The sequence below is a fragment of the Heterocephalus glaber genome, unplaced genomic scaffold, assembly GCF_053883595.1.
Source record: "Heterocephalus glaber isolate CG9 unplaced genomic scaffold, H.glaber_assembly_v1.0 deba00001550, whole genome shotgun sequence".
NCBI classification, from domain to species: Eukaryota; Metazoa; Chordata; class Mammalia; order Rodentia; family Bathyergidae; genus Heterocephalus; species Heterocephalus glaber.
This window is the reverse complement of record NW_028258343.1, coordinates 17595760-17623545: the sequence shown is the minus strand read 5'-3', so window position 1 is coordinate 17623545 and position 27786 is coordinate 17595760. Positions and strand designations below refer to the sequence as shown.

The 27786-nt window shown below is 37.2% G+C and overlaps 1 protein-coding gene and 1 long non-coding RNA gene across 4 annotated transcripts in view; one reads left to right on the top strand and one right to left on the bottom strand.

The window, feature by feature from the left end:
• Rspo3 (R-spondin 3) overlaps positions 1-27786 on the top strand; it is a 78385-nt gene that overhangs the window by 28917 nt on the left and 21682 nt on the right. For both annotated transcript variants that reach the window (XM_087190148.1, XM_004845951.3), the window contains exons 2-4: positions 898-1089; positions 2751-2897; positions 7190-7387. In XM_087190148.1, the coding sequence (XP_087046274.1) occupies positions 898-1089; positions 2751-2897; positions 7190-7387 (537 nt within the window). The remainder of the gene's footprint in view (positions 1-897; positions 1090-2750; positions 2898-7189; positions 7388-27786) is intronic.
• Positions 13976-27786, bottom strand: part of LOC110349467 (uncharacterized) — a 102683-nt gene continuing 88872 nt past the window's right edge. For both annotated transcript variants that reach the window (XR_002395423.2, XR_015442554.1), the window contains 2 exons: positions 20595-20698; positions 13976-15053 (listed from right to left, as the gene is read on the bottom strand). This is a non-coding gene — a long non-coding RNA (uncharacterized LOC110349467). The remainder of the gene's footprint in view (positions 15054-20594; positions 20699-27786) is intronic.

The following is a 27786-nucleotide window of genomic DNA, read 5'->3' as shown; positions in this document are numbered from 1 at the left end:
CATGAAAACATGAATCTCCCTGATGTTTGTTCACTTTATTTAGATTTGCTCCTGAACACTCACCTCATGCATCGGTGACTCCTGGCAGCCCGGGAGTATGTGTAACAGTGATGTTCAGTCCATCTCTCCAAGTGTGCCTTTCCCTTCAGCAAGGAGAAAGCAAGGACACTGAAACTAAGAATTCCCTCCCCAAAGACAAAATATTGAACATAAGCACTCATATATTTTCCATATGGAAATACTGGTAAGAAAAGTCACATTTTCACCATTATATCCATCTGATCTGCTAATTATTAAAACTATGTGAGAAGAAACATTTCTGGAAAGCATTGAGGGGTGGTGAGTAGCTAACTTACTTTCAGAATTAATTTGCACTGGATCAAAGGGTAAAACTGTGTTCACTAATAAACTGTAATTGAAAATAATATTCCAGAACTTAGCATTCTTGTTCAAGCTATGCCCTGGTGTATGTTGCTATACTGCTGAAGAAATAAGAGACATGTGCTTACTATCTACTACAGAAATGAAAAGCTGAACTCGCATGTGCTGTTTGCAAGGTGTATGCCAGCACAAAATCACCGGTCTCTGATTTCCCAGGGTGCTAATTAAGTAAGAATAGCTTATATATAAACTTTGTAAATCATGTGAGCCACATATATTTTTACTTTTCCAAAGCATAAGTGTTATGAACTCTGAAATTAAAATAATATACGGTCTGTTAAGGGAAATATCAGATCTCAAAATATGTAGGAGAAATATCCCACCTCGTTTACTCAGGGTCACCAAGTTGCAAGCTAATGAGAGAAATGTATACACCATGCAAGATGTCGCTTAACTTCTACATCCAGGGTTTAACCTTCACTGTTCACTGTTGCCTTTCTGCATTTGTCTCCCCAGTGCACCCCAGCGTCAGTCAAGGCTGCCAAGGGGGCTGTGCGACGTGTTCTGATTACAATGGGTGTTTGTCGTGTAAGCCCCGACTGTTTTTTGTTCTGGAAAGAATCGGCATGAAGCAGATAGGAGTGTGTCTCTCTTCATGTCCAAGTGGATATTATGGAACTCGATATCCAGATATAAATAAGTGTACAAGTAAGTGCCTACACAACATTATATTTTTATCCCATCCTCGAGGACTTTTCCTCACTGAATATCTGTGATATTCAATGTTGAGTAAATAATAATGTTGACCTGATAATTAGGCTAAACTATATTTGGACTTAACCACCTGTCAGGACAGGAAAATTTTCAGCCACTACTGTAACTGACAAAATATAAAGCACTTAAGTTTTTATGGAGGGGTGTTGTATCGTAAAAGCTAAAGCTGAGGATGTGACTATTACTCACTGAACCCACAGAGAAGTTCTGCAAGCATCAGTACCATCTAAGGTCTTGTTACTGTCGCACAATCCAAGTATTTAATAACTTGAAGAATCATTTTAGCTATCTGGCTTCCAGAAAGGCTCCAGTATGGCAAGTGAAACATTTATTTTATCAGTTGGAAACAAATGTTGGAAGCACTCTCATCTGGACCCTGAACCTGCTCTCCATGCTGAAGATGAAGTGACCTTTCGAAACTGTAAATTAGGAAATCTCGCTCCTCTGTCCAAACATGACATGTTGCAGGGCTTCTCTCTCCAACCTCATCTTGCCCTGACCTCCCTGTGAGATGCTCCCAACACAGGCCCTGGCAACCACTGCTCTCCTGGGCGCCTCTGCCACACCTCAGCCTGGCTAAGCCCTCTCCCTCTCAAAGAGGCTATGACACCTCACCACATTAATCTGCCTCTTCCTTTCATCACTCACTTCCCATCTTTTTTTCCTGCATTTTTCTGTTGTCGTTTTCCAGAGCCCTCCTTACTCTGGAACCAAACTGCCTGGGTTCAAAAACCATTCTGCTTTTTGTGGTTCTTGGCTGGTTACATAACCATTTCAAGCCTTGGTCATTTTATTATTTTATCGGTCTCATTATCAAAATGAGAACCATCATAAAGGGCACTTTATTGGATTCTTATAAACTTTAAAAAACCTTAAGATTGTGAATACTTGTAATAGTCCTGGTTTATAGTGTTTGCCTTTTAAGATCAGCGATTGCTATTTATTATGTCTCCTTGAATTGAGTTTGGGGCAGCCTCTAACTGCCCAAGCTGCTCCTGTTAAGGTACACAAAAATAATGCCTGGCAGTTAGTGGGTAATCAGATGGCTGCTGAGTGAATAAATAGTCCTAAATAACAGCACAAAGTTCTATTGGGACATCAACGTCATTTAATACAAATAGTGACTTGGTATTATAACCATTCTTGGCTGTATACATACAGGTAAAATATCCCTTATCTGAAGTCCATTGAACCAGAAGATTTTTTTAAGTTTTATAGATTGGGGAATATTTGCTTAGATTTTATTGGTGGAACATCTCAAATCTGAACACCCAAATATGAAACTTCTGCAGAATAAAGTCACATTCCAAGTGTCTCAGATTTCAGAACATTTGGGATCTTTAGATATTTGAAAAATGAAAGCTTAAGTCATATTACCAAAAATTTTTCATAAAGCACCCAGTGCACTGATTTTGAACGCAACAACTGATGTACATCAAGGAAACGACTGGAAGAATCCTTACTTCAGTTTAGCAAAATAACTTTGAACCCCAAGTTTGTTTGACACCAAAGTTGCGTGTGCGTGTAAAACTGGTTCAACGATAAAGAAGTTAGTAGGTAATGAAAGCATATTTTCTCCTTTCCTTTTCTTTCAGAATGTAAAGCTGACTGTGATACCTGTTTCAACAAAAATTTCTGCACAAAGTGTAAAAGTGGGTTTTACTTACACCTTGGGAAGTGCCTTGACAATTGCCCAGAAGGCCTGGAAGCCAGCAACCACACCATGGAGTGCATCAGCATCGGTGAGAAACTCTGGGATGTGGAGTGGATGAGAAGCACCCCCGGTGGTAGCAGGCTCCATGCACAAGCTGCTGAATCCAATTTCACAAGAACATGAAGGTGTCTCTAAGGGATTACCCATCCCTTTTACAAAGACAGCATCTTAGAGATGTTCCCATACCCTTACTCAGCATATAGCACAGTACAATTTTATACCTAGTGAGTGTGCCGTTATTTCTTAGGGATTCTGCTAATTGTTTTGATTATTCTGATTATTTTGTAGTATGAAGTCCTACTTGTAATAGTGTGTGTGTGTGTGTGTGTGTGCGTGTCTGCGTGCGTCTGTCAGTCTCTCTAGCCACGTGTGTCTTGAGCCAAACTCTGCTCTAGGGTAATTTTCACAGAACACCTAGGTCTGACCTCAGCCAGTCACCAAAGCTGTTTTCCGAGGAGAGAGGGCGTATTTTCTGAAGCAGCCCACTAACTCAGCAAAGTTCTGCTTGTACCGATATTCAGCAATAAAAAAGGGAGGATTTTGAACTTACTCAAACTGACCAAGTGAGAAGGTCCCAGGGTCTGATTAATTGCAGGCTGAGCTTCCTGGAGGGGAGGTCCTCAGACAGCGTCTGTCTAAATAACATCACTGTAAGGCTGTATTTTCCTCTTACGTGTTGTGCAGCCACTAGAGCACAAAGCTGATGAACTCTTGGGGAGCAGATGCTATCCCGAAGGGGAAAACAGCATAGGAAAACTCAGAGTCCCCTGGGCAAGAACTGCAGGAGCCTTTGATGCTGCCGTGACTCTGGCGTGGCAGGAACAGCCCTCCCGATCGGCCCGACAGTCTCCAGAGCTGCCCCGGGTGCTGCAGCGTGGAGCCATTAGGACCCCAAGTGTTGGAGTAAAAACTAGAAGGTGGTGCTTTAACCATTTCAGTTCCAACCCAGAAATTCTACTTCTAAACAACACTTTAGGTAGAACAGATTAAATGCATAATACTTTAAAGATGTCTTTAGAAGTAGCAGGAAAACAATCTTGAATCAGTTCATGATGATTTTGGTTAAGTCTTTTCTTGTCCAGTCAATAAAACACAGAAAAACAACTTAGGAAACGGGTAAAAGGTACATGAGAAAGTACTTCACGTTCATCCGTTTATAGGTCCCGAGGGCTATGATTAGAGGTAATAAGTTCCAAACAGTGGAAAAATATGGGAAACACTTTTGCAGAATAGGCAAGCACAAAACTTCAGGACAAACTGCTAAAAGTTTATGGGATTTCTTTATCTAGTGAAAGGACACATATTTAAATTTTCTAGGGTGTTGAAAGTGCGCCATTCAGTCTTAGAAGGCTATGTATACTAAATTTAGACAATATTCGACACTGATACTTTCGGATTAGTCTTTAAAACTCAATAATTTTATATCAGTAAAACTAAGATTATTTCTTTTTTTCGGTACCGGGGATCGTACTCTGGTCCTTCCGCTTGCGAGGCAGGCAGCGGAACCACTGAACTAAATCCCCGGCCCTAAGACTATTTCTTGAAACAAATGTCAGTAATTTATATATTTTAAAGTGGGCACTAACTGTCTAAAGGCCCTTTAATTAATCTGACATATTTAGCAGGTATAAATGACACTAGTCGTACGGACCAGAACTTTGTTTTTCAGGGCCGGCTTTCGTTTTTTTTTTTTTTGCTCTGTGACAGTGGTGGCAAACCTGTGGCACATGTGCCGCAGCAGGCACATAGAGCCCTCTGTCAGCACGTGAACCAAGTCACCCTGATGTCACTCCAACAGCACCCATGGGCGAAGTGTTGGCACTTTGCCATAAATAAGTGGGTTTTGGGTTGCAGTTTGGGCACTGGGTCTCTGAAAGGTTCACCATCACTGCTCTAGAAGCATGTTTCCCATCATATGGCACCTAGACTACAGGTAGTAAGTACCCTTGTAGGGTCATCCCAGAATTACCAAGAAAATGATGACCTATACAAAGGAATATGAAAAAGTCGATTCCTTTAACAAAAAAGAAAACTGAGACAAAAGGAGCTAAAAGGTTGGCCCCAAGGACATAATATAAGCTATCACTGCTACTATTGGTACCTGCTCCTCACTGGCCATCCAGCAGAAACTGTCTCTCCCCTTGCTAAGCTCGAAGCACCTCATGTCTTGATTCCTACCTAGATTTTCGATCGAGTGCAAAGACCATGAACAGAGAAGATACTGCCCTGATATAAAGTTGGGGTGAAAGACTCATGTCACAACTAATCTACTCTCCATGGTTTTCAGGCCAAGTTAAGCATAAATAAACATCCACCAAACCCAGTTTTGTAGGAGGATATAATCTTTCTACTTTGTGCTTGAGGTACTTGCTTCCTGTCTAGCTGTCATCTGTACTCCTCAGTGTTCCTCTTGGAGAAGTGGACTTGCTGAGGGAGTCACCAAGGAAAGACATACCCCTCTAAACTCCGAGTAGAGAGGACCATGTCCTTGCCATGTTTACCATGGAAACATGTAGTAGGTCAGCAGGAATTACAACCAAAGAGAGTATGGTGTGGAAAGGCCATGCCTGGTAAGACATCACATGCCATCTTCCTCCCTATTCCAGGACTGTAATCACTCCTTTTTTTTTTTTTTTTGAGACACTTGCTTCACTAGTGAATAGCTAAAGATTTCTAGGATTAACATTGTTAATAAGGAAATAGAAAAAACACAGATGTTGAGTAGTTCTGCTTTTTCTTAATTATTATGTCTTAATACAGTGGTGCTCTAGGTCTATACTGTTCACTAATGACCTGATATAACATACATCATCTTTGTTGGCCTTAGGATTTTTGCAAAGTTACCATTTTTTGGAAAATATTATTTGGATGATAAAATTATAGCTTTATTCTACACTATTTCTATCAAAAAATTACCTTGTGGCTTTTTAATCTAGAGTTTTTATTGTCCCATCTTATTAGTTTGAAAGTATTTCTTGCTCCAGTGGAATTATCCACAATCATCATTAGAATTTCATTTGTAAAAACATTCATCTTCAGACTGTAGGCAATAATACCTATGCCCTAAGTTTTTAGATCTAGTTTTCTGAGGTCTAAAGTCTATGTTTCCCCTTGCCCTCTTTACTAGTATGAAAGACTACCAAGGTTCTGGTTACTTCCACATTAGATAAGTATATGCTAATTGAGCTCTCTTAATTCTGGCACTAAATTAATATTGGACAAAGTCAAAACTCACAAAATTTCAATTGTATTTTTCCAGTATGACAAGTGGATTTAAATTTCTAAAACATTTAGGTTTCTGTTTCTTGAGGCTGTCACCAGAGACAGCATTCTGCTATAAAAACAAGGATTCATTAAACCAGAAATCACCAGGAGAGGGGCTGAAAGCTTGTTTTTGTGAAGGGTCTAGTATCTCTCTGAAAGAATTAGTGTTGGAAGCTGCTGCTACTGTTTTAAGTTGGGAAGTTTTATAGTCATAAATATAAAAAAGCACCTTCAGATGTTTCTTTTCATCAGAAAATCTGTTATGAAACCTGGGATATCCATTATTGTAAAGATTACTACATACCAAAGAAGGAAACAAAGCTTCGGAAAGGATCCACTGTTCCTCTTGGGGACCACTTAGTTGAGTTAATTCTATAAGCAGATTATCAGCTGAAATTGACCCAGAATTCACTTAAAATAAGTGCTACTGTGCCTGAGCCACATCCAGTAATAAATATTATTTAAGAGCTTCACAGCACAGGAAGTAGGAAAGGCAGTGAATGTAGAGCAAAGATCTGTATTCATTTTCTGTTCAACCATAATCTGGCATAGAGGCTCACAAAACTGTCCCCGGGATCTGCAAATCAGCAACACCTGTGTTGACAATACCTGTATTTCTGACAAGAAGCCAAAAACTCTAGGGTTGTGTCTAGCATTCTGTGTTTTATCAGGCCTGCTAGGTGTTCTGATGCATACTGAAGGTTTAGAATCAATTCTCTAACAAATAATGATTTCTTTTAAGTTCTGATCAGGATCAATCAATAATTGTAGCAGTGCTCGAAAATTGTAAAGCATTGATCCATTGTAACTCTAGTAGTGGCAGGGATAAATTTAGAACAAAAAGTCAACCCAACAATGTGTTTACCTGACAGAATAAGGACAAAAAAACTTGAAAAGACTCTAAGTCTGCCTCTCTCATTCTCTTTGTTTTATATTTGAGCAATCTTGTCCAACATTTTTCTACAGGACTTACCCTCAGAACTTGGACTACTTTATTTTACTTACCGTGACTGTGTTTGAGAACCAGCTGAGACCATGTCTGCCACTCTGTTTCAGTGCACTGTGAAGCCGGTGAATGGAGCCCTTGGAGTCCATGCACGAAGAAGGGAAAAACATGTGGCTTCAAAAGAGGAACCGAAACTCGGGTCCGAGACATAATCCAGCACCCTTCAGCAAAGGGTAACCTGTGTCCTCCTACAAGTGAGACGAGGAAGTGTACAGTTCAGAGAAAGAAATGTCAGAAGGGAGAACGAGGTACAATCACTTTAACAAAATTTGCTTCTTTCAGTCCTTGTAAGTTGATGCATAATTCACTTTTTTTTCTTAGGGAGCAATTTGACAATATTGCTCATGTCTAAAACCCTAAAAAGGATGATATAAAGGATATGTTGGCTCTAAGATACAGAATATAGATATAGTAACTTTTACAAATGGGTCCCTTATCAGAAATTTACTATGAAAGTGTACTCCTTGAATTTTGAAGCTTCAGGCTGTATTATAAGCATGCAGGCCGCTGTCTCTGCTAGGTTCACCGAGAGTGCCTGGAGGTTCTGGGAAATCCCATAACGTGAGATCCAGTGCCATTTGGTACCAGACCACGGCAAACATTCAACACCACCAACCCGCTCCTTTCCTTGCTGCCTACAAATCCAAGTGGCACAATTAGGTTTGAAACTTTATTAGCCAAATATGTATTTACTTTTAATACTGACTTTATATTCAAATTAAATGACCAAGTCCATATTTTATAAGGATAATACAACCATTAATGACATCCTATGACCAAGTTTGTAACTGTTTTCCATACTGCACTAGTTTTATATGTTAGACTACAGAACCTGATGTATCAGTATTAACTGTGTCGGGACTTATTCTAAAATCTTATGAGTGCCAAGAGAAATATACTATTAAATATGATGTCTGAGGGTGAATAAACTTCCATTTAGAAGAATCACAGTTGTTGACCTTTAAAATGGCACTTTCCCATCTTTCAAACTTACGTCCCCTAGCACCTCTGCATACTAATATGTTGTGTAAATTTAAATTACTCTTGGTAGTTATCTAGTGAGCTTACAGATGATCCCCTTAATTATTTAACTGCCTTCAAAAGAACCAGCAGCCTGCGAACTTGACCCACTTCATTTATTTGATCTATTCATTCAACACAGTTTATTGGGTTCTTCCTTTATGGTTACACATAGTTCTGAGCCCTAGGGTTTGCACTCAGTAGAGTACCGTGAGAGGGTACTCGGAAGGTCTCTTCGGAGCCTAGTGAAGGACTGAGATGTGTAAGCAATGAGAACAATATCAGATAGTAAAAGAGCTTATAGGTATTTATGAACTATGTTTAATGGCAACACAATAGAGGACTGATTCCGTGCAAATGTGAACATTGCTTCTATAAAATAGAATTTGGATCACCCATGCTTCACAAAGTACTTTTCTTTTTATTAAAAGAACTGGTTATCATCAGAATGTAGAAAGCATTTTGTTTTAATAATCAGGTAGTGTGATAAAACTCTTGAAGACATGGGTTACTTTAAAGAAAACTTCAAACTTTTGTAAATTTGTAAGAGGTTTTGATTAAAATTTAATTTCAGGAATGAAAGTTGGCCAGTGAGAAAGGCCCTTCTGGCATTTGTTACCAATTAATTTAAAACATCTTAGATTTTAAAAGTTGGATTTGGAAGTCAAATATTTTATCACTCTGCTTGTTGGTATGCTCCCATAGCCCTACATTTACTTATGTTTACTGAATTTTCTTAAAATTTAATGACTTACAGGTGGTCTCTGTTCATATTCTTTCCACCAAAATTCTACAGTTCTAATCAGTATTCAGTATATTTTCCTTTTTAAAAATTTAAGTGACAAAAGGCTGAGCCAACAGAAAAATTAAATTTTGATACAAATTACATTTTATTTCTCTGATTTGATAATATGGTCTTCTAATTTTTTTTTACTAGCACTTCACTTAAACATTAACATTGAAAATGTCAGATCTTAAAACTAGCAACTTATAACAAATAATGCCACAAGACATTTGAAATAGTAAGATTTGACAAAAGACTAGGCTTCATAGTTTCTTTGTGATCTTTTTCCCTCCTCTCTGAGGATACAATAACTTTTTACATTTATGAAGAGAACTTTATACAATTAGAAAAATTTAAGTGTTTAATGCTTAAGTTTGATAATGCATAGACTAACAGCAGGAAATGTAAATCACTTATAAGTAAATTCCAGATCTAGTTCCACCTTTATTTACTCATCTATAATGTGTTTCATTTTTTTCAAATAGCTTAGAAACTTAAGGTAGGAAGAAGGCTGTCTCTCTCTCTCTCTCTGTTTCTCTCTCTGTTTTTTTTTTTTTTTTTGCTACTGGTGACCTTGTGCTTCCAAGGCATGCAGCGGAACCACTGAGCTAAATCCCTGGCCCACTGTTTCTCTTTTTATTCATTTACTCTTTACCCTGAAGAGAAGATTACCCTTAAAGATTACTTACCACATATCCTTATATCAACAAAAAGCTTTCAAAAAGATGAGTAATTATGACCTCTAGACATCTTACTTTATCGACAACAACAAGCATCACATCGAACAGTATTACCCAAGTCCTCATTTAGGTTCTGATATAGATATTTTATATCTATAAATATGAATATATATGTATCTTAAAATTTAGTCATTATCTTAAATTTTTAATCTAGGTGGTAAAACCCACAAACATACATGGAAAGAAGAATATCGCCAGGTCAAATGAAATAGATTTTAATTTCTATTTATATTTTTAAATATGTGCTGATATTTCTTATTTTAACTAAGGTAAACAATTTAAAAGATAAATAAAATAAAATGAGAAAGACATGATTTCTCCTACCATTCAGATACCTATTATTGGGCCGGGGATTTAGCTCAGTGGTTCTGGCACCTGCCTCGAAAGTGCAAGGTCCCAAGTTCGATCCCCGGTACCAAAAAAAAAAGATACCTATTATTTAAATTGCTTCTAAATCCTTAGAGAGGCATAAAGTAGGAAGATTGATTGCATTTTATAGCTTGAACATTTATAGAAGAATGAACTAAAAGGTAAGATTTTTTATTATCAAGTTTAGCTTGCTAATCTTGATTTTAAACTTAGCATCTATGATTCCTGCCTAACAGCTTAACAATACATGGTTAATAACTCAGATTTGGAATAAGTATGGAGCCTATGTTCATGATTTTTCTTCTAGTATAATCACCAAAGGCAGAGTATCCAAGGAAGAATGATAAGGTTCAGAAATGACTTCCCCAAATGTACACAAAGAAGCAGTTGAATAGAGGGAGATGGTTTATAGGAACAGCTTGGATCATTCTGGTCATGAGATGATTTTTCATACATGTGCTGAAGAGACAGGCTGCAAAATCTTACATGCACACATTTTTCTTTGCTACTATTCTTCTCATGCTTAGAAACATGCAAACAAAGGAAGGAGAATGAATGTAACTTTTGTAATTCCAAATCCAAATTTTTATCTAATGTACTATTTGTGTGTACCATTTAGGGTTATTTCCCTTTTCCTGACATACTACTTTTTTTTTTTGACATACTACTTTTTATTCAGCTTTAACTTATTCATCAGTTACTAGCTTTAAGAAGTTATTTTCATTGCAACTGTTTTTAGTTTAAACTTATCTCAACTGAATTATATATTTGAAATGGCAAAAAGATATGAGATATATTTTAAGAGGTTATAAAGGCTAATAGGTAGACTAGAGCCAAACAGGCATTAAAACAATTTACTGAAATGAAAGTAAACAAAGAGTAAGTGGACTTGTAGTGGTTCCATTATTGATTCTTTTAACAGACTAGTGTGACCATCTCAGATAAGGAGCAGTGAAATAGGCCAGATGAGGTGTGTGTGCGTTTTAGCGGAAAGAGAATGAATATGCTTCTTATTCATATGTGCATTCCCCTGATATACTGAAGAGAATTTCCTATGGATGGTTTTTAGGGCAATTTATAAGGAATGAAAGAAATTTCATTCTGGTTAATTCATGAAAAAGGTTTCCACTAATTTTGGTACTGTGTGGTCTTGGGGTAGAAAAGACAGAAGAGTCATGAAAGAAAGGTGTGGAATCTGCCTTGTAGGTATACAGATCAGCTAGTATGCATTCCACTGGAGAAATACAAAAAGAATCAATTAAAGTGGAAATAAATAAAATGTCCAGGGATTCTCCAGGGAAGAAATAAGTGGGAAAATTTTTATGTTATTATGTTATTTGAATATATAGTACATTGCCTATGTATCTTATCAAAATTTAATGTAGAAAATGTCTACTAGGCATAAAATAAAGGAAAATTTCAAAGTAAATTATAAATGGTTGCTGAGCATGGCACACGCCTGTAATCTCAGCACTAGGGAGGCTGAGGCAGGAGGACTGCATGGGTTCGAGGTCAACCTGGGTTATATAATGAGTTCAAGGCTAGCCCACACTACATACCAAGACCCTGTCTCAAAATAACAAATTATAAATGGTTACTAATCATACTCTGACTCCTGAAATTATAAATATGCATTACATTTACTATGAGTCCTATATTTAAAATTACAGCAAGATTTATTTTTAAAAGTATAACAAAAAATGATAGTGCTTGCTTTGCTTCTGGGTTTTGGGCCTCCATCCTTTAGTTGATGTCTTAAATCTTTTTAAATATTCCGATGACTTAGAGTTGAAGTTCCTACTGCAAGGATTTATATCAAATAGTCATTTAATTCAAAACAAGATATTTAAGATTTACTGAGCAATTCATCAAAAGCAAATAGGTGGATTTATGGGCTCAATATTGCCAATGCCAGTTGGTGGGGAGTATTCGGTTCACACCTTCTCCCAGTTTTCGTATCATGGAATGCCAGCTGTTCTGAAGATATTCATTCTCTTTACATACTGAAGGATGAAGGATGATTTCTGCTTCTTCCTCACACCTGTTGGCAGACTGAACCCTGGACATGGGTTGGAGAAAAGTCAACCCTTTACAGAGCTGAGACCTTAATGGCCCTGGAAACCGTGGCTCTTCCTCAAGGGTGATTTTGGTGCCCAGAGGACATTATTATCTAGTAATCATACTGAGAAGAAACTCTGGTGTAAACTCAACAATCCCTTTGTTATCTTTCTTGGGCCTTAGTCAGTTCCCACCCTAAAGCACTGCATGTTCAAATTGCAAGGGGGGAGGCCCACTTGACACCCATGGAAACCTGCACTTGATGGGAAGCCGCAGTAACTAGGACAAAATCTTGGATCGAAAGGCAGATTTTGCTCCTCAGTACAAAGTGAGCAGTCAGTTTTCCTTAACATTATATTATTGTGATTTAAAACATTCCAGGACTGTAGAATATCCAAGTATGTTTAAAACCCCCAAGAAAGGCAGTCTAAGGGGCAGGGATGTAGCTCAGAGGCACTACACCTGCCTGGCGAGGGCAAGGTCCTGAGTTTGAGTGTGGGTACTGGGAAAAAAGAAAAACGGCAGTCTACTGCAGAACATAACAGTCTTCACCCTCAGATCAGAGGCAGACTCCTTGCTGCAAATGTAGATATTTTTTCTTAAAGGCCTAGCCCCGCTTTTCACTTACTGTCCTCAGTGGAGAGGCCTTCCAGTTGTGCAGCCACTGATTAGCTTTCTATTCACCAAATACCCACACAATGGCAGCCGATTCTTATTTTGACAGTAAGTAGAGCCATAAGCCCCTGCCTTTTTCTACTGAGACATAATATGGACCCATCTTCCCACAGCACATTACAATTCAGTATATATGTACTATAGGTAGTTATCAGACCAAGGTAAGAAGCTCTCCTGTCTCTTCAAACACTAGTTAATGTGTCTGGAGTTTCATACTCTCCTACGCATTTTAAAGCACTTCGTGGGTTACCTCCACCCATAGCTAGCCTACTGTGCTGCAGAAAAGGCAGCTCACTCCTGCTGTTCGGATGCCCCTCCCTGAGTTCTCTGTATGCCCCCATCCCTTTCCCAGTTTGGAGACCTGTGTTTCACTCCATTCTTCCCTGAGATAAGCTTGTTTTTTCAGTATTGAGTGCAGGGCCTTTGCACTGAGCTACAGCCCCTATTTTACTTTTTATTTTGAGATAGGGTCTTGCTTTGTCACTAAATTAACCTACACTTGGATCAAGCTTGTCATTTTCCTGCCTCAGCTTCCAAAGTCGATGGGATTAGAGGTATGATCCACTATGCCCAGCCAAGAGAAATTTCTGACGCAGCTGTTTTTTCATCAGTCATAAATCGTCCAATATTAGCAGTTTCGTATGACTAAATGTAAGACTTTAAAATTTCTTTTTTTTTGTTTTTTGGTACCAGGGATCAAACTCGGGTCCTTGCGCTTGCGTAGCAGGTGGCGAAACCACTGAGCTAAATCCCCGGCCCTCTCCTTTAAAATTTCATCTCTAAATGTTTTCAAATCTAAGAACCAGACCTATAGATTACGTCTAAAGATGAAGATATTAGTTTGTGTGAGCTACAATCTATTTAAATAATAGGCTTTTAGTGATAGTCCCAGGGTACTATTGCCTGTGAAAGAGCACATGGGCACTATTAATCTCTAAAGATTCCCATAAAACGGGGTTTATCTTCAGATGCTTTGCAGTGATGTTCATTTGAGACTCGCTCTGTTTTCCCCTGAGCCATATTATATAATTCTTACTCCCATTTCTTTCCCTCCAACTCCAGTTTAATCATTGAGATATCAAATCAGCTTGCAAACTCAGTGGACACTTGTCTGAATTTCACGTCCATGCAGATATGAAATCTGCACGTGTTAGGCCTTAGAGCTTCAGTGGCAGGCCCAGCCTCACACTGTTCTTTCAAACACTGACAAGTCAGAGGCTGGATCTCTGCAGGGATTCTCTGTTGCCCGTGTTCGTGGACTGCGTTTATAGGGACAACTGAGTCTCCTGTGTCATAGGACAGAAGCACTACAACCAGCACTTGGATGGGTGTCGAAAGCAGTGAAATGAGTCACTAGGTTTCTTGTTCGGACACATTTCACAGTCCCACTGAATATTTTGAAACCTCTCAGTTTAAAGAAAAAGCTCGGCAGAAAATAAGAAATCTTTTACTTCATCAATTACAGTCTTAGGTATGATATCATTTTTATATTTCAATCAGCAATCATTACTCCTACAACTAAGGCAAAATTTATATTATATCATTTTATAGGGTCTCTAAGACTTGGGGAATATTATTCATGGCAGTCAAAATCCACGGGGGACAGTATTTCCATGGTGGGAGATGCTTATGTTACTACTGTTCATACAGCCCTGCCCCTACTACGTGGTTGAAAGGGTACTCATAGTCCTTGCTGTTCTGGCATGTACTTCAGCACCCCGACTCTGAAGAAATCACTGTAACCAGTGACCCTTGCAATGCCTATACTCACTGAGATTTCTTTTTTTGTGATGTTTCTAAATATCTACAGCTTTTCAGCCATTGGTATGTTTAACAAAATACACACTGGTCAGGTCACTGACTGGAGCTCTTGCTAGTCACACAAAGCCTTCTGTAGCCCCGAAGTAAACATGGATCTTGCTTCTGTTTATATCTCATGCAGGAAGGTTGTTTCTGTTGGCTTTTGCTGAATAACAAATAACCTCAAAAACATAGAAGCCTAAAACAACAACCACTCATTTAAAAATCTGTGGCTGGGGAACTTAGGCTAAGGGGAAATTCTGACCTTAGCTGGGCTCCCTCCTGTGGTCTGGTGGCTGAGGACTGAAGAAAGCAGGTGTTGGTTCTGTCTTCATAGAGATGGTGAGGGGTCTACAGAGCTCCAAACAAAGAACAGGAAGTGGCTCTTCTTTAGGTGAGGCTCAGAAATGGCACATTTTGTGTGTCCAACCTGCCATCAGCTTATGAAGGTGCAAGTTTATCCCAGACCTGATTCAAAAAGTTGAGAAATAAATCGCACCTGTTGGCACAAGGAGCTGTGACACTACTTTGCCGAATACCATGCTGGGCAGGGAGCAGTGGAAAGTTGTCATCGTTGTTGCGATCTACAATAAAGGTCTTCCCTTGTTTGCAGTGAGATGAGTATGATTGCCTAAAATTTCAACAATCTCTTGTCTGAGATAACTGTCCTTCCCTTTGTAAAAACAGTCTATGGTTTATGCAGGAGATGTGCAGCATATCAATTCTGTCCGCTTTCCAATTTGTAATGGGCAGAATAAGAAGAGAAAATAGAAAGCCAGGCCAAGATACACTCATCTACTCGCCAAATACTGATCAAAGCACCAGCTGTGTGCTAGGGACTCTAAGTTACTATGTAGCAGTGAACAGAAGACAAAAGCCCCTTTCCTTCAGGGCATTAGAATCACGGTTTACGTTATTCCAGAAAGTAATGACCAGCTCACTTGCAGCAGATATCTGTGTGGACAGTGTGCATTTCAAGGTTAGTTCCACCAGTATCTGTTGTCCTCATTAGTTTACTAGTGCATTTATGAAAGACATCTGTTTACATGGCGAAAATAAAATATTTCTGCCTATGTTTTGTTTGGGCCTTGAGGCGAATGTATGCATTTTTTCTGTGACCACTGTGTTGATGTGCTACTAATTGTTCATAAGATGGCAAAACGGAGTAAAGGTACAGCTTGTGGCTATGAAAAAGAGCAGACTTAATGGGGCCTTTGGAGAAATGACCCCAAGACCTTGGCTTCATCCACAGCCTGTTCTGGCCAACTGAGATCCCTGCCAATGAGAAGGGTTCCCTCGAGAGGCTCCAGAGAGCATCAGCATAAATTTAAATTCTGGACCCCCAAATATAGTTTGGAAAGGGCCTCTTGTCCTTTGCTAATTACAAAGTAAACATTTCTCAGCGAAAAGACACTTCCTCTCTCAGGTTGTGTCCTCTCTTTCCACACTCGGAACTTGGTCATTCTTGAAACTGCTGGTATTGCTGAAACCTCTTTGGCACAGAAGCCCCACATTTGAAGGCGTGAAAGAATTACTCTTTGCATAGATCATTATCTCAATCATTAGCTTTTTATCTACTCCAGCGACTCTATGGAAGCCTTATGGGCTAACTTTGTAGATGTTATAGTCTAGCAGACAGGAGTGGATACCTTCTTCTCTGGCTTCCAACAGGGGTGACCGAGAAAATGCAAGCAAGTTACAGTTAAGTTCTGTGATTTCAATGAGAAACATTCTCAAGCTTGATTACATTAAAATCATACTTTTTGAGCATTGTGAGAAGAATTCACCACTCCAATGGCTTAATCCTTCTACATGGCTGTCAAACCAGAATTTAACTAGAACAAGGTATATGTTTTACTGATGGACAAATCCAAGCATAAAGTTTCCAGCCTCCTGTCTTGTACCAATAAGCTATCATTATTAAGATGACAAAGTGGAGGTAAAGTTCTTCAAAACCTCGTAAGAGGTCTTCAAAACCTCTTAATCCACCATGCTTTCATTTCCCACCAGGCACTTCTCTATTTCATTTTCAATTCAGTCCTTTTACCTTTTGTTCAAAACACCCCTTTAGCATATCCTAAATTAAAAGTACTTATTTCTCCCTGATTTTGTTTCTCTAAAAAGATATTTATATGCTATATGCAATAATTAACATAACAGAAATCTATATTAACTTACTCCTCATTGACAGTTCTTTTTCAGCAATCTCACTATTACACTTTCTGTGGGTCTGTCTCCTCCATTCTCTTTCAACTCATCCTGCAATTCTCTTTTTTTTTTCTTTCTGGCACCGGGGATCGAACTCCGATCCTTGAGCTTGCACAGCAGGCACCAAAACCACTGAGCTAAATCCCTGGACCCCTAATTCTCTTTGTTTAGTGATTCTCTCCTGCTACCTTTAGGAAGAAATCTGGATCTTAACAGTAACAAGATCATATTAGCCTGGCTCTTTGTTGAAAACTCCTCTTCCCTCTTTGCCAGCGTCCATTCATCCAGTCAAACGAAAAAATTCTAATTGGCTCTGCTAAGGTCACATGATCACCCTTTGAACCAATCATTGTGGTGGGAAATTAGTGTACTGTGATCATACCATGTAAGTCACATGCCTACAATTGAAGCCTGGGACCAGTGGCCTTTGAGAGTAGAGTTTCTAGTTAGAAATAAAAGTAAAGGTGTAAATGATTCCCTTCCAAAAAGAGGCAAGGTGCTGAACCTCACAATTAAATAATGAAGAGTGACCCAAGTTTTAAAATGAGTTTCAGAGTAGATATTCATGTCCAATATAATGCTAATTATATTTTAATTTAACTATTTTTTCTAGTTTCTCTGGATTTTCTAGAAACATTTTTATGGGAATAAACTGGCTTCCGTTGTATATAAATCAAATCCACTACTCCTTCGAATGGTTTCTGGGACTGGTTTGTGCAGGCTTGGGAAGAGCCATGCCCTTTTCCACTTCTAGCTGCCGAATGCTATTTGCAGTTGCACAGTGTGGGTAATGACCTTTTGCTTGATTGTGCACCAGGCCAATGGAACTTTAAGATTAATTCAAGCCTAATTACTAAACTCTTGTGTTTATATTATGCATACACCACTGGGTCATAGCTCTGGATTCTGTGAGCCCAGGCTGCCATAATTGAAAAATATGCCTTGTAAAGAGTTGCTGTGTTTACTTGTTTCTGCTAGAAGATCTTGTTTTTCCTATTTTTGTAATGAAACAGATTCAGAGAAGAGTTTCTGAACAAAGTCCAATTATATTTTCCGTGTCAAGACAAACATGCACATTTTTAAATGAGATGCACGCTTTTTAATAATATCACATTTTAGGCAAAAAATATTATGGTGAAAGAATACTTTTTAATTCTAAAAGTAAAGCAGATACAGAAACCATGTATCATGCTTAATATTAGCAGTTATTATCTAATTGTAGCTCATGAACAAATGATATTCTCAGAGTAATAGTAATCAACTTTGCCATAGTGTCATTAGCAGAAGGCTTATTAGATAAGTACTTTTTAAGGAATATGTATGTATGATTGAAATGTCCCTTAGAATAATAGGTACAACTTATAAACATCTGATATGCTTCTTATCTGTTCTTTAATCAGCACAAAAACAATGAGGAACTTTGTTTTATTTCAAATTTTGTTTCAACAACTAAGATATAGTTTACTATACTTGATCCTAGCCAGAAGGCCACAAATACTGAAGTATTTCCTAGGCAAACCTGTAGTGCATTTACATTTGTCCACCTTGTCAAATTTTATTTTGAAATGTTCAAGAGAAAGGAGTTCCATATTTAATTTTACCACCTTAGCCAGTGGCTTCTGACCACATAAACCTCCCCTAGTGTCACTGCTCTGGCCTCACCCTTTCCTCCCATCTGGAACATTCCCTCAAATTTAAATAAGAAATATCTGCTCTTAGAGTCATTATTTCTTCTCATGTTCACCAAAAATAATCTTTAATATTTGCACTGTCTACCTAATGAACCAAAAAGACTACAGAAACCAGAACCATCTCAGTTCAACTATGAGTTTGTCAGTTGTTTTGCTTCATTGTTTAGATTTCACAAAAGCTATAGTTTAAAAGTATTGATAATAGCCTACATGGTCTTGTAAAAAAAATTTTTTTAAAGTAGAAAATAAATAAATAAAAGAATCATAATCTCATTATCTCTCAGAACAGTCTCATCCTGCAAGAAAAGCAACGTTAAAGGCTATTGCATATTATTCCTCTCCCTATAGGGATATACACATAAAAACATACTTCCATAGAGAATGAATATTTTCTTTTAGAATGCACTTGGCTTATTTCTCGACAGAGAAAAATGTGTATCCTTCTACCTCAATAGTGTATGTGTCACTTTTTAATTTGTACAACATGAGCATCTTTCCAATTCATGCTTTTTAATAGCTGCAAAATGTTACATTCTATGAATAACATAATTTATTCAACTATTCTGCTATTCATGGACAATAAAATTGTTTCCTGTGTTTCATTTACTACTACAATAAATATCTCAGTAGTGTTAATGAACTGATACATTCACTTTCTAGCAGAAGTAAAAAAGATGATACATCATAGTATTTAGAACATAGTATTTAGGCTTTGGAACTATTTGTTTTCAGATATCTATTGGATTGTTAACTAGCTCTGAGACTTTAAGTGAACCCGTTAGCCTTTGTACATCCTATTTTCCTCAACTATAACATAAGGGTCACAGCAATCACTTCCCAAAGTTGGTTAGGAGGTGTGAGTTGTGTATAAAACTCTTATACTTGTACCTAGGAAGTGCCCAGTAAGTATGAATTTTAATAAAAAATGGAGTCCCAAACCTTGGATGAATAAAGCAAAAGATATCTATCTTTTAAGTATTAATATATTTTGCCAGATCATTTTTCAAAAGAGTTTAAGTTCAGACTTGCAATATATCAGAAATGCCTGTGTCCCCATACTCTCACTGGACTGAATGGTATCAGTCCTTTAAGTACTTGCCAATCTGATGAATTAGCAAGTGATACCTTGTTTTATAGGGATTTTTCCACACTACTGATACAACTAAATAGATACTTATTGGTTATTTGGATTTTTACAAATCTCTATGTTTTACCCATTTTTCTATTGAGCTAAATATAGCAGTTGTAGAATCTCTTTGTATAATAGGGACAGTAACCTTGTGTCACATAGAAAGTAAATATTTTCTTAGTCTGTTATTTACCTGACTGTGTCTATAGTTGGTTTTACATATTTAAGTAATACCATTCCCTTCTGCAATGCTGCATTTTTAACTTAGATACTGTAATCTGATGTGTATCATTCAGCAAACATTTATTAGCAGTAATTATGTGCTGGACATACTGTTGTGCACACTGGTGTGACTATTTATGTGTATATGATGACCCTTATCCATATACAAGGGCTATATCTTCCCCTATATCCTGCATAAACTTACTTCTCCCTCTACTGTGGTAATTAAGAAGTCTTAGTTGGAACTAATATTATTCTAGATTTCCTCTTCTTAAATAGTAATAGCAACATATGAGAGATTGGAATAAGGATCAAAAAGCACTTTGGGGTGCATTGGTGTCATCAGTTTTATTTTTTATCTTTTTTGTAATAAATGACATTGAAGAGTGACTTCATATAATGTCCATATCACAAAGCTGGTAATAACAGAAGAAGAAAAGGAATCCCTGTCCTTTCCACTCTGTCATGCTGCTGTACGGCACATCGTTTTGCATTGCTTCATTTTCATTTGTTTCATGAACTACATTCATGAAATTGAATTGTTAATTCAATTTGTGGAGCTCTCTAGGTACTTATGAGTGTATGTATCACCATATTAACTTTACCTCCTTTCTCTTTCTCAGTCACTCATCATCATCCCTATTTTTAAAAAGTGAATGGACACATAATAATCATACATATTTATACAGTGATAATGTGATGAATGTTTCATTAGCCCTATAAAAATAGGGCTAAGAAACAGCAAAGAGAGCCACTTACTTGAACTACCCCTCACTGCCAAGTGGAGAATAGTTTCCCATCAATGAAATGGGTCTTGCCAGCAGTTTGTCCACACTGCCTGGGGTGGTGCGCAGTCTGGTATTCTGGAAAAAAACAGATTTAGTTACTATGACTTGTGCTGTTATAAACATAGGGATGCAGGCATCACCAACACACGATGTCTTTCAACTCTTTCAGAACAATGCCTAGAAATGGAATACCTGGGCTAAATGGAATTTCCAGTTTTTGCTTTTTGAGGAATCTCCATACTGATTTCTATCATGGTTGTACTAGTTCACATTCCCACCAACAGTACAGAAGGGTTTTTTTCCCCCTACAGCACCACCAGCATTTGTTGTTATTTGATTTCTTGATGGAATAGCAGTGTTGTTTAATTTGCATTTCTCTAATGGCCGGTGATGTTGAGCATGTCTTTTTGAATTTATCGGCCATTTGTACTTCTCATGTGATGTTTCTATTCATTTCACATACCCATTTTTAAAAACTGGGTCTTTTACTTCGGGGTCTGATATTTTGAGTTCTTCATTCTAGATATTGGTCTTCTAGCTGAGGAATAGCTGGCACAATTGTTTTCCTATTCTGTACATTTTCTTTTCACTTTGTTGATTTTTTCTTTTGTTGTGCAGAAGCTTTTAAATTTGATGTGATCCCATTTGTTGATTCTTGGGGAAATTTTCTGTGCAACTGGTGTTCTTTGCCTATGCTTACGATTTCAAGAATTTTACCTATTTAATCTTCCAATGGGTTCAGCATTTCTGTTTTGATATTTAGTTCTTTAATCCACTTTGATTTTGGTCTAGAACATGGTGAGATATATGGGTCTAGATTCAATCTTCCAAGTGTGGATAGCCATGTATTAAAGATTTTATCTTTCCGCTAGTGTATATTTTTGGCCCTTTTGTCAAAGATTAAATAGTTGAATGTTCTTGGGGTTGTTTGTGCATCGTCTGTTCTGTTCCATTGATCCTCTTGTCTCTTTTTATGCCAGTACCATGGTGTTTTTATAACTGTCACTTTGTAATATAATTTCAAATCTGCGATTGTGATGCCTCCTGCTTTTGCTATTCTGAGTCTTTTCTAGTTCTATATGAATTTTAAGTTTATTTTCTGCTGTTCTATGCATAATGCTGTTTATTTTGATTAGAATTGTATTAAATCTGTATGTCAATTTTGGAAGTATGGCCATTTTGATGACAGGGGTTCCATTTTCTATGTCTTCTACCATTGCCTTTTTCAGAGTACTGTAGTTTTTATTGTAGAGGTCTTTCACTTCCTTATGTTAATTCCTAAGTAATTTTTTCCTGGTGCCATTGTAAATGGTATTTTTTCCTAATTTTTTTCTCAGTGAGTTTCTTTCTACAGGAATGCCAGTGATTATTGTGTGTTGATTTGTATCCTGCTACATTATTGAATTTGGTTATTAATTCAAAGAGTCTTGATGACATTTTTTGGTCTTCTATGTAAAGGATCATGTCTTCTGCAAATAACGATAATTTGACTTCTTCCTTTCCTATACATATCTTTTTTATTTCTTTTTCTTGCATAATTGCTTTTGCTAATGGTTTGAGTACTATGTTCAACAAGAGTGGTGATAGTACACATCCTTGTTCCTGATTTTAGAAGAAAAGCTTTCAGGTTTTCCCCATTTAATATGATAACAGTAGGTTTGTCACAAATGGCTTTTATTAGATTCAGGTAAGGTCCGTCTGTACCTGTTTCTTTCAGTGTTACTATCATGAATGGAGGTCAAATTTTGTTAAAGACTTTTGCTGCATCTATTGAGATGATCATGTGATTTTGTCTTTGCTTCTGTTCATGTGATGTGCCACATTTATTGATTTATATATGTTGAGCCATCTTTGCATCTCTGGGATGAATCCTACTTGGTCACAATGTATGATGTTTTTGATGATTCATTGCATTCTGTTTGCCAGTATCTCATTAAGGATTTTTGCATCTATATTCATTAACAAGATAAGTCTATATAGTTCCCTTTTTTGGTAGGAGTCTCGCCTGGTTTTAGGATCAGCAGTCACTTCTCTTTTGATTATTCAATACATTTGATCTTAGCCAAAAGGTTGAGAAGCTATGACTATTAAATACATAACCTAAAACACTAGGTTGGCAACTAGATTTAAGTTGGGTAAGACCTTAGGAGACTACTCTGAACATTTTTTACATAAACTCTAAGGAGGTCAAATTTAGAAAAATCTCAGCTGCTATACTTGGGTTCCATGAGAAACTCACCAGTTATAAAATATTAATAAATGGCAGATGACAGATGTTTATTGCTTAACTAAAATATATGTGCAATACTAATTTTTTCTAAAAACTAGTTTGTTACCAAAGGACTTGAATATATATCTTGGAATATTGGAGAAATAAAACTATGTATATGTGATGCAGAATCTTCTTAACTGCAAGCACCTGTATTTCCACAGGAAACGGAACTATCTTTATTTCATCACATTAAACAGTAAATTGGCATGAAACTTTATTTTTTATACTAAAATTCCTGTTTTGTAAGCCCACATTTCTCTATAAAAGAGACTTATGAATCATTTTATATATAAATATACAACACAGCACATACACAAACCCACCCACACACTTAACTGTTGACCTCAAAATCTAAAACCAAATTGTTTAACAAACACAGTTTTTACAATCAGAATTTTAAAAAGAATAATAACCAAATGGTGAGTTGGTTTAGGTCCTAATATTCCATTTTACCCCACTAAATAATACACAGTAGTAACTACCAAGTATCTACTCACTTCTGGGTACAATAGTTTGGTTACCTGTTTATATAATTGTGGAAACCTGATAAGATGCTTAGAATAGAGATAACTTCCAGTTATTACAAGGGAAGTAAAATGGTTTTACAGGACAATCATCCATGAACTAAAAATCATCCCCCCCTTACCAAAAAAAGAGACAAAAAAATTTGCTTAGGTTTTCTGTGCTCTTCAACTATATTCATTAACTACAACCATATCTATTAACATAGATTCTTTTCCAACTGGGCTGTGATTTAATAATATTGTCTATTTAAATCTTGGAAGTTTTGCATAATTATCTTATTTAGTATTTTAAGTATTCTAGGCATGTATGCATTATTGTTATCAATTCCTTTATAAGGATGAGGAAATTGAGGCTTTAAGTATGAATAGTGGACTTAAAAATATGAAGTGGCAGTCACATGACCAAAATCCAGATGTGATTCCACATTCAGTAAGATGTCAAGTAACTGAGGCTGAAAAGCGTGCATAACAGCCTCATGAGTGTCAGCCCATAATTGAGTCAGAGTCATGACTGCAGCCTGGATCTTTTGACTGTTATTTATTTCCTTTTATTCTGTCCCCTTTTTTCACATGTTCCAGATGATGATTTATTTCTATTTGTCTGTCCTTTTCAAATTTTACCCATGTCACATGAGTGTTAGCATTATCCATTATGTCGTATTGTTGTTGGTGGTAATAAAAGTGAAAACATTCTCTATTTCTACCACTAAATCAGCTTAGTCTTTCTGTTTTATAACCATTCTGTTGTTCAAAGAACAAACTTGAACATAATAACCAAATTGGCCAATGTTTCCCCTTTTGCTTTAAGTCATGCTGATGTTTAAAAGCAAAATCGTTTTCCTAAATTGCGAACATCATGGCTAAATGCAGTAAGTGGTTTGGTTAGTGGTATCATGTTGTCTAAACAAAGACTGTCAGTCAACAGAGTCAGTGACCCTGAGGCTATAGGGACTTTTGTGCAATTTTCACAGGGCTATGATTAAATACACACTTAATAAAGATTCTCAGTGGCCTTTTTAAGAGGTTATGAAAGTTAACCCTGCATCCAACTACTATTAAATAACCCTCCAGACAAGAAAGTAAATTTTACTTTATAATGCAGTCCAAAAGTGTGGATTTTCTACTCCATTATGAAGCGTATACGGACTCCTAGAGGACACTGCAGACACAGAGCAAATCCCTTCCCCGGAGGCTGCTCAGCTCTTGCTAAGCCGGCTGTGAGTGGGTTCAGCCCTAAGAGAGAACACAGCGTGCATGTGCGAGGAGAGCAAATGCAGCACAACTTCGGGTTTGTTCTTTGGGCACGCAGGACTATATGGAAAAGGCACATGCTGCTCACAATTACTGCAGACATCTGCTGAAGGCACATGAGATTCAGGCTCAGAAAACGCAAAATTTCTCCTAGAATATCATAGCTTAACATTGGAAACAAGGGAAATTGTAAGTGATCAGAGCATGTTGCCTTGTAACATTCTAACTGAATAGCATGGTTATTCTTGTAGGGAGAAAGAAACCATTCAGCTGTTTATTTGCAAAAAGTATTTTTGCTCTAGTAGTATTATTAGATATGTATTTATGTCCCTTAGCTCAGTTAGCCAAAAGCAGCCTATTTCTAATGGTGTGTATGTTTCTCCTACCTTTATTTAACAAAGGCTTAAAATTTTAAAGCAGCTTTTAAATACTTTTTTAAACATGAAATTGAGCTCACAGAATAGGCTTAATAGCAGCAGGCGGTGAAAGGTGAAGATGTGATTTTTTTTTTTTTTTTTGGTACCGGGGATTGAACTCGGGTCCTTGTGCTTGCGCAGCAGGCGGCGAAACCGCTGAACTAAATCCCCGGCCCCTGGCTTAGTAGCAAATTACTCAGGAACACATGGATGTGTTTTCTTTAAATTATATACAGATTTTCAGAATTAAGATGTGGTAAGAATTTACTAGTGGTCATTAAGCCTTCTAAACCACTTGAAACATAATTAGAGATTTGCAAATTCTAGGTTGGCCTAATGGAAATTAGAACAAATTTTGTGGTTGCAATTTTGGCATTGCCTACATATCTTTATAAACACTGCATCTAGTATAGTTTTGAAATGGTAGCCTTCTTCCATCAAAGAAGACCAAGAGGTGTGAAGAGAGGGGGGAAAAAAAGATGTTCCAAAATCCAGGCAGTACATTCTTTCAGAAACTGCTTCTATGCTAGCTTTGATTATTTCACTGCTACTCTCCTATAAGGAGATAAGGACTAGCTTTCATGTGACCTCAGTGCAGTCATACTCTCCAGAGCTGTCAGCATGGAAGTAGTCATACTGTACGTCCCTCAGTTTAAGCACATGTGCTCTAAACTGATACTCCAGCAGTTAGATAACTGAAAGCGATATGCATGGAATCACAGAGCTGGAAAGACAGTCACCAACACACAAAAGCACTCAGTGCATACCTTACTCTCTTGCTTTCAATAATACACTTGTCACTTAACTTACACATCTTTCCCAAATGAAAGTTTTATATTAATTTCTATGGGTTTTCCCCCTGCATTTGTCCTTTGGTCTACTTTATCTTTGGTTTGCCAGTTTGTTTTGTTCATTTGTTTAACTTAGAAAATAGAGTCTTGGAGATAAAGTCCCAAAGCTCATTATTTTGCTTTTGTTTGTTGGAAGATAGTGTGTGTCTTCTTGAATATTAAAACCCAGCAAATCCAATGAAGTAAGAGCCTTGCTAGTCAGAACTACAGAATACGTCTGAAGACAAATTGTACTATATTCCTCAATTGCATACAGTTTGTTTCTCATTGACAAGTGGAAACTAGACAGAAGACAGCTTCACTTACCAAATACACACTCTGGTGACATTGATTTGGTTCATAAATGAGTATAAAGGGTTAGAAAACTGTATTTTTTTTTTTTGTTTTGGTACTGGGGATTGAACTCAGGACCTTGCACTTGCAAGGCAGGTGCCGGAACCACTGAGCTAAATCCCTGGCCCAAAAACTGTATATTTTTGATCACTTAACTACCTTTAAAAAGAAGTACTTGTGGAGTGGGGATTTAGCTCAGTGGCACCGCACCTGTCTTGCAAGCGCAAGGTCCTGAGTTGGATCCCTGGTACCAAAAACAAACAAACAAAAAAACAAGTATATGTTCGACATTAATTTGCTTAAGAAATTCTTGTTTCTCTTTGACAAAGCCACAAAGATTAACTTTTGCACAATTGTCACTTTCCCTTGAAAATCATGAATTCTATGAACTTTAGCTGACTTTGTTATTAGCCTGATATCTACATCTCAGATGGACCTCAGTCTGAAAGTCGGAACAACAGACCAAGGATCAAACCTGGGTATTCCTAAACACTACCTTCTTGAAGACTGGCTCAGAGAATTTCTAAGTTTAACAAGGATGTGTTAGACTGAATAAGGGCATGCACTGTTAGCCAAATTCTAAGATTCACCTTATGTTTTTTCCTATAAGGACTATATTTATTATCAAAAACAAGATTATTTTAAAAGACTCACAAAGTGCCCATATGAAAATAATATGCTATTGGACGTTCTGTAACATTAAACAGATCCAGACAAAGACAAAAGCAAATTCCAGGATATTTTTGCAGCCACAAACACCATAAAAGAAGGTCTGTGACCTTAATTTTACCTTAACATTGTCTTCAGCATTTCATATTTAATTACAGTAGATTACTCACCAATATAATAAATATAGATTTATGGCATAATTTAATGAATTTAATGTTCTGAAAACAAATGAAAACCACCCAAGAGGAGCGTCACCAAACCTGAGCTTGTCCAGATTGCATTGGCTAAGATTAAGTAGAAGATTGTCCATCCCCAGGGGTCATGCAATTAATCTCTGAGTGGGAGTTGAGGTGGTGACTAAGCAGAAAAGGAAGCCAGAGTACAAGCCTGTAACAAAATCGGGTGGAGCGCCAACATCAAGGAACTTGTTATTTTCTTTTTTTTTTTCTAATAGCTCTACAATACTCACTTTTACTATTGACTTCCCCAAATCCTCAAATCCCATCTGTTTGTGTTAGCTATTTTGCATGATTATTTTTAATATGGTCAAACATTTAAAACAAGAAGATTTTAAAAGAACACAATTATTTTTTAATGTTTAGGAAGAAAAAGAGGCATTTCACTTCAGTTGTCACCAGAAAGTAACTTAGGATGAATTTATGATAATTCAGGGTTTGAGCAATGAAAAACTTGAAGATATATTTTAGAAATATTCTACTGTAGGGGATATATATATATATATATATATATATATATTTTTTTTTTTTTTTTTAAATGTCAAAAGTCAGAGTTCATCTTCCTTTCGCTCAAGTGATAGATGTTGCAAACTACTTAAGGAAATGTTTGG